Source organism: Belonocnema kinseyi, chromosome 5, assembly GCF_010883055.1.
Source record: "Belonocnema kinseyi isolate 2016_QV_RU_SX_M_011 chromosome 5, B_treatae_v1, whole genome shotgun sequence".
Lineage (NCBI taxonomy): Eukaryota > Metazoa > Arthropoda > Insecta > Hymenoptera > Cynipidae > Belonocnema > Belonocnema kinseyi.
In genome coordinates, this window is record NC_046661.1 from 132,768,525 (window position 1) to 132,778,900 (window position 10,376).

Here is a 10,376-nt window from a genome sequence, read left to right on the forward strand (position 1 = left end):
TAGTTTTGTGATTCATGTAGTGGAAAACCTCCAGAACAGTATCCAAAACGTCGATTTTTTGAAAAAAATATCAATTTATCACGTTTATTGTCCACTTACGCCAACTAAGAGTTGTTTTTTGAAAAAAGTGACTTAAAATTCGTGATCAGCGACCTCAAAAACCCCCAGTAAAGTATTTTCAATGTTTATAAATCGGTTTAAAATCGTAAAACTTGATTTTAATGTCATTTTAATCAAATTTGAAGCAAATTTTCACTTTTCAAGATTTTCTGCCTTTTCATCGACGTATGGTGGGTTGAAATTTTTGTAAAAAAAGATCAAAACATGGGTTTCGATGTATTTTTTCCCGTAGAATTCGATTCTGAAGTCAAAAAAATAAAATTTTTCTTTATTTTTTATTTTTAAAAAACCATGAAAAAACCGTAAAAAAAGAGGTTTTTCGATCAAAACCCCATAAAAAAATAGCTGAACCCTACTTTTTTATTGCAAATTCGGATTCAGCGTAGAAAAATACATAAGAATATATAGGTCTGGTGAATTGCACAGACACTTTTGTTTTTTTTTGTGGGCCTGTGTTATTTTTATAAATATCTTCTGTTAGAGTAATGGGTTGACTATTTTAGTTGAAAATTTAACTATTTCATTGCAAATTCTCTTTTGTGATGAGAAATCAATCTTCTTCGTTAAAAAATCGTCTAATGGGTGATGCTTTATGTTTATAGTTAAAAAATAGTACTACAGTAAAACCCTTAAATGACACTCCCTTCTTTAACCCTTCCGAGAATTGACGCGTCGCCGCGGAAGGGAGGAAAAGGAGTTACGGGGGTGTGCGTTGGTTACTCAAGCGTGGCCAAGCAGGAGCATTGCGATAAGGAACTCTACCCTAATGGCCTAGCTGTATAACTGCGGCATGACGTTCCGTTACTTAACGCAAAGTGGAAGACAATCGCGAATTCGCACGATTAAAACTCAAGCGGAGCAGCGGTGGGGCTCCGATGCTCATTGAAGCTGATGAGACTGATCGGATTCTTTCGGGCCATGATGAAATAGGATTGTCATTGACAACAGCGCTATTTGACCCGCAAATATATATTGAGAAGTTATTGGAGCAATGTTCATCAAAAATAGCAGTGTATATCAATTCACTTTGATCCACGATTAAATATAAACTACGGTTAAAATTAATTATTTACTGTAAGATTTCTTGTTAATATTAAATTGAAATTCTAATTTGTTCTGAATAGTCTGAACGGTCTGAACTCTCGTGTTCAGTCACCCTGTTCTCAGCCTTCCTAGAACGGATTGCTCCCGTAGTTTCTCAGGGGAGCAGAGCGAGAGTGGTTGCGACAGAAAAAGAGAGAGAGAGAAAGTAGAAAGAGAGGTTCGATCAAGTCCAGGCACTGGAGGTGTTGAAGTCCCGTGTTTTGTTGAAAAGATTTTTTTTTGGGTGGATATTGCTGTCTTTGAATGTTTTAATCAAGTGAGCAAGCTAGTATCTGGACAGATTATTCAAAACAAAGCTCTCCTTTTAAAAGAGACGCTCAACGGCCCGCAAACGTTTACAGTACGTAAGCAGGTAAAACATTTATAGAAAAGTTTTACCTTTAAGTATTTATGATATCGTACTCAGCATGGTGTTGTCACAGCGCATGTGCTTGCGTACGATTCTCGGTGACTGCGAATATTTTGAAAAACTGCGTTTCTCTTTAGTTTAGAGTAGTAAGTCTTCTCTAGATAAATTCAACAATTAGTTAAGTTTTAGAATGGCGTGCGGAGTACAGTTAAGAATTTAATATCAATAAAATACTGGAAAATGGCAGTGTTTTATTCGAGGCAACAGATAGGTGTATTTGAATTATCAAAATACGTAACAATAGCATATTCTTTTGAACTTATCCCGAAGAAAAATCCCAATCCAGCATAACACGAGTCTAAAGAGAGGGAGTGCACGTAAAAGATAATACAGAGTACGAAAGGAGCTAGGAGGGAGCTCGGAGCGATATCAATAAAAACTCAATTAATATATTAAATAAAACAATTTCGAAAACTTGGAAGGCTGTCTAACAGTCCTGGCATTAACAAGCGCCTATACGGAAGAGTGTCCCACTGAGAAGGAAACCTTAACTCTGTACGCCTGCACTCCATCGACTTCAAACGAAACTTTTTGTAGTACTGGTAGTAGTAACCATTTGTTTATTAACATTTTCAATTAGATCTGAGCAACATTTCTTATTTAAGTTCTTATTGCAGGTGTATATAAACATTATATAGATTTTTCAAATAAACAGTTACCTTGAAAAAGGTCGCATTGCGTTTTTTTGTCATTTATTAAAATTAAAATAAATTAGGTTCATCAAATAAACCGATGTTTCGGAGATCTTGGGAGGTGAATTTAGGAGGCATATAGGGAGAATTTAAATATCATTCGGGGAGTATTTAAAGAGCATGCGGGGAGCATATAAAGATCATTCGGGGTATATTTAAAGAGTATGGGAAGAGGAATTTGAGAGAACAAGGCGAGGGTTTGAAGAGCATAATGCTAGGCTTTAGCGAGGTAGCAGCGAAGATGGAGGGAGCACATACAGGGGTTGAGTAGCGCACTAAGAGAGGTTCCCACGAATATATCAATGTTTTAACAAGTCCTCGTTTTCCCTCGAAAACGATCGAAAATTGCGAATTCGGAAATAAGTAGGTTTCGGCGAGCATTAATGTGGCTTTAGCGAGCACTTGTGATACATTGAATATTTTTTGAAACCGCGCTACATAATCGCTCAATACTCTAAAATCATCAGCACGCACTCATAACCTCGATAGCTGAGTGTGACGTTTTTGCTTGCGCCCTCGATAGACTGACACTGTAGGGCCTCGATAGAAAATAGGAAATCTAGACAGGGCCTCTGAAGAACCAAGTTTTCATTTCTACTCGGGTTGACTGATTCTTAAAGAATTTTCATTACATTAATATTATCAATATTCTTACGCATACATGAAGAAATTTCATTTATAGAATAGTAAAACAGTCAAATCTGTTTCTATATATTCTATTACATTCTCATCAGAAAAGGTATTAGATTTGTGTGAAATTTTCCCCCCTCCCCCCAGTTTTTGTCAAATGTCCTCGTTTTGAGATGCCCTGCATCCGAAAAGAGGTTTTTACGAATGTGTCTGCCTGTATGTATGTCTGTCTGTGAACAGAATAACTTTTGACCACATTAATTCATTAGATTGGCCTTTAGTACACTCGTTTAGTGTCCTAAATTGAAGGTCAACTTCGTTAGCCAGCCATCTTGGATGCAAATTCAAAAAGTGGGCACATTTTGAATATTTTTAGGACCACATTTTTAATTTAAAAGTTCTCTGTATGGTTATTTATAGTATTCAAAAAGTAGAATAATTTATTCTCATGACTTTTTTCATAAAATTAAAAATTACAAAAAACACACGAAAATAAATCTTTTTAGCCAAATAACGAACGATGTGAAAAAATGTAAAGAAATTCATTCCGTTTATTTATTTAATCCACAAATACATTTTTTCCTTGAAGAATAATATTTTTCAGGCGAAGTCAAATTAAAATTTTGAAACTAATTCACAACAAAATTATTACTACTTGCAATTATACAGACGAAGAAAAGTTACATCTAATCTAAATAAAAAAAGTAATGTTTACATGATTCAAAGTAAAAATCTGTTTATATTACAATTAAATTTGTTAGATCAGAAAATTCTTTATTTAAAAAAAAAAACAATATATGTTTGATTTAGGACCAACAGGAACAGTAGAATGAACATAAATTACAATAACTCTTAATTATTTATGTAATTTCGTGCGTAGTGTGCAATGAACTTTTAAAGAAAATTTCCACCTTTTTAAATTCATTCAGAAATGAGCTTTAATCAATTGATTTTTATTTCTTAATGTACTTTGTGTTCCATAATTTTAAATTAGTTTAGTAGAGTGAAAACTTACTTTCGAAATTCATCTCGCATTACACACCAAAGTTTACAACATGTTTGACTTAAGAACAGAAAAGTCGTTTAAAATAAAAGAAGTTTTAATGTTTGTATGATATTTTTATAAATTAATAACTAAAAATTTCGGCCCAGGGAAATAATTTATGGACAGCCGACACATGTACCTACTAGCACACCAGTTGTGCTAATCGTTGGGAGGAATGTTATTCATTCGTTTGGCGAATACATGCTTCTCCATTTAGCTAAGTGCTCCCAAAGACGGTCCGGTGCACTACTGCGCATGCGTCAAGCAGAGCCAATACAAAACTATTATTCGCTTATGCGCATCAATACATCAGGGTCTAATTGGGAAAACTAGTTTTGAGCGTCAAATGTGCCAAAAGCGGTACAGCAACTATCCCAAGGCTACGCCCAGCTGCTGTAGAAGTTGGTGGCGCTGATGCTGTGCCAAAATTCTTTGCGAGCAAACACTGATCCGTGTAATGATTCATAAATAATTCCACGTAAGAAATACACCATAATATCCTTTTTTCCCACTATAAAATAATACTAAAAACTTTTTATTAATTTTTATTTAATTATATCACAGTCGGAAAAAAGGAAATATTGGTTTCTCCTTGAGCGAGGGTGGGTATCGACATAAAGAAGGTGTGTAGTTGGAAATGTCGATCATTCTTTTAGTGAAGATTATGGTTAAAATTGAGTTCGTATAAAGCTGTGTCGTTGGTAGTCCAGAAGGTATAAGATTTAGTGCTCACCTTGACTTGTTTGTCTTTTACGAATAATGCACGCACTATTTTTTTGTCATCATCTGTTTCTAATGCACAAACCATTGTATCATTGTGTAGTAGCCCATTAGTTGATGGATATGCCCCATTTTTTATATCTGCCCTTCCTTTCTTTGTACGGTACCAGATGCCCAGATCATGTGGAAGAGCCTTATTGCCTTCTTCGAGGACTTCTGTATTGTAGTTAAGTTTTACGTCGAATGTGAGCTCGTACAAGATTGTGTAACCATCATCCCAAGGGGTATAACTGCTACCGTCCGCTATAACTTGTTCGTTGCCTGCCATTAATGCACGTTCAATTTTTGCTTTCCCATCTCGTTCTAATACGCAAATCATTGTATCTTCGGCTAGTAGTCCATAAGTATTTGGATTGTCCAACTTATCTATATATACTGTTCCATTATTCTTTACACTGTACCAGAGGCCTAGGTCATATGGAAGATCCATATAGTCTTCTCTAACAAGGCCTATATTATACTGTGAACCTAATTCTGCAAAAAGAAATAGAATTGGATTAATTTTAATACTTAAAATACTAGAGCGGACATAACATTCTTTCCTCTGTTCCGCTGCGACTCCTTTTTTTAGAATTTCCATGTTTTCTTTAAATGAAGGGAAATCGAAAATACAATATTTGTATTACGTGAACTGCGAAAAACGACCAACTTAAATTTTTGTTTCAAAAATGAATTCTTAATCAAATCCATGAATGTTTAACCAAGTAGCTGAATTTTTGACTATAGAGATAAATTGTCAATGAATAATGTAATAGTTGATGTTTAACCAAACCATTTTTTAATTTTAAAGAAAAAACGTTTACATTCAACCAAAAAGATGAATTTTTGATCAACAGTAATAAATTTTAAATCCAAAATAAGAAACTTAAATTTCTAGTTGAAAAATAATGTTCAAACAAATGGTTCAATTTTTGACCAAAAAATTAGTTTTTAAATGAGAAAAACAGTTTTCTACCAAAAATACGAATTTATAACAAAATACTTTAACTTTCAAGAAATTTGAATTTTTAACTCTAAAAGATATATTTTTAATTAAATGTGTTATATTTTCAATTCAAAAGAAAATAAATTAAATGTTTAATAAAAAGATGGGTTTACAACTGAAATTATTAATGTCCAACTGCAATCGTTAAATTTCCAGTTTTTAATGAATTTTTAACCAAAAAAGATGAATGTTATTAAAGTATATCCATTTTCAATCATATAGTTGAATTTTCAATGTAAAAACATTAATTTTTTACCGAACTTGTTAAATTTAAAATGTCTAAAAAATTATTTATTTACTAAAAAACAAATTTTTGCCAAAATAGTCCAATTTTTAACGAAAGACGTCGGTTAAAACTTGAAATTATGATAATTCAACGAAAATAGTTAAATTTTCAATTAAAAATATATTTCTAATTCAAAAAGAAAGATTTTGTGAAAAATAGTTAACTTTTTACAAGGAAATCAATTCAAAATAAAAAACAGATAAATTCAAGCAAAAACTTGAATTTTCTACTGAAAGATATAAATTTTTAACCAAAAACGGACAAATTCAATTTCCAGTTTTTAGATCCCTTTTTAAGCAAAAAAAAATAAATTTTTAATAAACTAAAAATTAAATTGAGTTATAATTATCAAAAGCGATATATTATTACATTTACCAATGCAAATAATGTAAATCAATAGAGCGAGAAGAGGAACACCAACATAGACCTTCATCTTCGTTAAATCGCAGATCCTGGCTAATGGAGATTGATGAATTTTGTTTAATGAAATCAAAGCTTTCTGCAACAAAAATAAAAACAAAACTGAATGAAAATATTTTAAAAAATTGCATTCCTTCAAAATAGATAAAAATGATTTAAAAAACAAGAAAAAGAGCCTATTTTAATTCAGAAAAAAACTTCAAAATAAATCAATTCTACCTTTAGGCTCGATAAAAATGTAAAAAATAAAGCTTATTCTTCTACAGGGGGTCTCGAAACGTGAAGATCTGTTGAAAAAATGTGATGTCAAATTTCCGACAATTCTAATACTTTCTCAATCATAAATGATGAGAATGTAAAAAATTGTTTTTAAGGCAATATCTGTTTGGTTTTAAATTTATTGTTTCAGTTGAAACAATTATTTCATTTGCTTAAAACCTTATTTCTTTAACTGAAAATTGGGCTATTTTACTTTTTGTTACAGATTTATTATTTTAAAATGGCAATTAATCTATTTTATTGCAAATTTTTCTTTTCTTGGTTAAAAATTAATTTTTGTACGCGAAAAAGAATTTTTTGAACTAAAACTTTGAATAGATTTTTTGTCGGAATTTTTCATATACATGGTTATTTTTAATGGTAGAAAATGTATTCATTGCCTTCTAAATTCGACTAAAAAGTAAAATATTTAGTGAAAATTCTTCTATATTATTGCAAATAATTTAATTTCCGTAGAATATTAATATATTTGCTTTTCTTTGGATAAAAACGTATTTTTCTAACTTAAAATGAAATCTTATTCTATCTATTTTACAAATTTATCTCTTGTAGTTAAAATCATTTCTTTTTTGAAAATTTGTCTTTTTTGGTAGAAAATTTACATTCTGGGTTGAAAATTCAATTTTTTGCTTGAAATTTTTTTTTTTAACACACATGCGAGAAAAAAACAGCAAGCTTCTAACATTATCTAAGGAAAATATTATTAAAAATAATAATAGATTGTGAAAACAATAATTTTTCTGATTTTGAATTAGGTTTACCTGGCAGTATTCTAATAGAGTACTGTTATTAATAATAACAAATTGCTTAACAAACATACACAAATTATATTAAACCTAAGAGTTGAATTATAAACCCAGAAGATGGATTCTGTACAGAAAATACAAATTTTCAATCAAATAAATAAATTGTCTACTAAAAAAAATGTGCAACCAAAAACAAAATACTTACATTTTAAGTGAATAGATTAATAAATTTTTAGAAAAAGAAAAAAAATTCCAACTGATTAGGTAAATTTTCAACCGAGCTGCTTCCGTTTCTATAAAAACAATGTCCACAAAAAATTGTGTGGTTGAATTTTCAGTTGCAGAAGAGAATGTGTGAATAAAATTATGCATCTTAAACTAAAAATAGAATACTTGAATTAGGAAAAAGAAAAAAATAATTTTTTCTTAGAAAATTACTTTAGCCTAAATACTTAAATACTTTAGTTTTTAGTAAAGAATAATATACAAAGAACAACTAATTTTCAATCAAATAAATGAATTTACAAACAAAAACAACGTTAAAATTAACTAGAGGTTCAGCTAATCCAAAAGTCCTTGACATCCATTTTTAAAGTTTTGGTTTCTTAACTCTTTAGACTGTAATGAACCTCTTGATTGTCACATTCATCTACAATTTTATGTCACTTCATACTTTCAAGCTTACTACAAAAAACTGTATTCCTTAACTCTGCAGGTGTGAACTAACATTCCAAGCAGTAACAATAATTCACATCGCCCTTCGCCACCCCTTCCACCGAATTCTTCCATCACTACTTCCAAACGCCAGCCATAACCTCCCTTCTTCTACTTGCTCTCATTCTTAATGATTTGCCCTCATTTTCCCCCACTTAACCTTGTTGGTTACCAATTCTACTTTCCGTGTCCTCACTTCCCCTTACTTTCCCTTACCTCACCTCTTCTATTTCCTATCTCATCATTTTCTTTAATGTTCCCACCTCTAACTTCGCCTTAATCCTCTATCCTCCATTAAATTCCTCTACTCTTCTATTTCTCACTTTTTCACCTGAGCCTCACTCACTCGTATTTCCATTCTCCTATTCTCCTTCTCTAAACCTTACTTCTCCTTCCTTCAGTTCCATTTTCCCTATTCTTGTTTCTTCTCATTTTCCCTACTTTCCTACCTCTTATTTCCCCAACCTCTTCTCCTGCCGCTTAAAATACTTCCCCTTATTTTTCTTCTTTTCTCACCCACCGATGCTTGGTTTCCTTATCCAAAACTCTATGGACTTTTTTTAGTTTTATATTAAGGTAAAAAACTGAAATTATCATCAAATCATAACAGTTCCTCTTTTTAAGTTATATGATATTTGAAATTATTTCAATATTTAAAGAAATCGTACCTTTTGGTTTTGGGAATTTTCTTCCTTCACTTACTGCTTTTGGCTAGAGACTGAAAAAATATGTCTTCAATAGTGGAAAAGTAATAAAAATAATACTGGAACGTTTTAATAGCGTTGGAAGAGATTTGAAAATTTTGCGATAACGCCTACATTTATCAGAAGTAAGCAATTTTACTGTGTGTTTTTTTGGGTTTTAACTGGTTTATTATGCCATAAAATTTATAAGAAAAATACGAAGTATACGTTTACAGAAATTAAAAAAATTATTTACCTCACCAAAAATTATATCTATCGGGGAGGAATAAAAAAATAATTTTTATCACGCACACATTTTATAAAAATAAACGATTTTATTGTGATTAAACTTTATAACATACTCGTAAAATATGATCTTGCAGCAAGGTTTAAAATTATTGTATTCACAATTTGGAGACAGATTGGAAATTAAAAAAAATTATTCTTTAATTTTTTGTAATCTCGAACTTAATAAAAAGTACCAAAATGTTGGCTGATAATGTGTCTTTAGGCCATTATAATTTATAAACAATTTTAATCACACCAGCCTAGCATAAAAAGTATTAAGTGTAAGGATTTTATTTTTTGCATCAGAATGTACATATTTTGCGTCTCTAATGCCAAGAAAAAATATATACCTTTATCCTTTGGTTGAAAATGCTAAAAAGAATCCTCTTATCTACAATGCTTCACAATATGAATTGTGTGTTTACTTGACTAATTTTCTTTGTGAAAATTACAGTAATTATTTATTTAAATGACAATTTATCAATTGTCGACATTTTTAACATAAAAAATAATACAACATTATAAAACTAATTTATTCCGTAAAATTTTCCATAAATAATTATTAAACAATGTAAAATGAATTAATTTACATTTTTCCTCATTCAGTTTCGACAACATGTATTCTGGAAGTAATTTTCACAAAAAAAGGTAAACCCTTGATAAGGTGAGCCAAGGCATCCCCGTCAGATTATAAGTATTCCCGACCGGGCAATTTGAGAGTGCCGAGAATAGCATCCGGATATAGAGAAAGCAGCTTATCCAGTTTTGGCACGTCTAAACCTTTCTCTCAGACTTCCTTGCAAAGCTCTTGGAGTTTCCCATTCCCTCAGTGTGCCTTCCGAGCTTTTGCAGCTCCTAAAGTTCGACAATTACTTTCATAAGTGGACTTGATGGCTTCCATGAAAATCTCGGCTGCAATCTCCAGGATATTCACGTATCTAATTGTCCTGGACACCTCTGTGGGCGCACTTTTTAATTCTGTGTAAAACTGACTCCAGTCCGTTCTTCTTCGATTTCTGGCCCATTTAGGGCCCGTGGGTATAGTGGTTTCTAGCTCGACCTCTATCTGTGAGTGATTTGAGATAGCGGGTGCATCTGACAAGGAAACTATCCCAGGTGTCCCTCACCGATTTTGATGAAACTGCAATATGTTGTAATACATCGAAAAATAAGAGACACGTATTTTTTTTTATCG

General features: G+C 31.5%; 1 protein-coding gene across 1 annotated transcript; it reads right to left on the reverse strand.

Annotated features, from left to right (window-relative positions):
- Nucleotides 1–3,496: 3,496 nt before the first annotated feature.
- LOC117173504 lies at nucleotides 3,497–8,933 on the reverse strand. Its single transcript, XM_033362120.1, has 3 exons — nucleotides 8,879–8,933; nucleotides 6,427–6,550; nucleotides 3,497–5,254 (listed from the first exon to the last, which is right to left on the reverse strand). The coding sequence occupies exons 2-3, from the start codon at nucleotides 6,482–6,484 to the stop codon at nucleotides 4,653–4,655; spliced, it is 660 nt and encodes a 219-aa protein (XP_033218011.1). The 5' UTR covers nucleotides 6,485–6,550; nucleotides 8,879–8,933; the 3' UTR covers nucleotides 3,497–4,652.
- Between the last annotated feature and the right edge of the window lie 1,443 nt (nucleotides 8,934–10,376).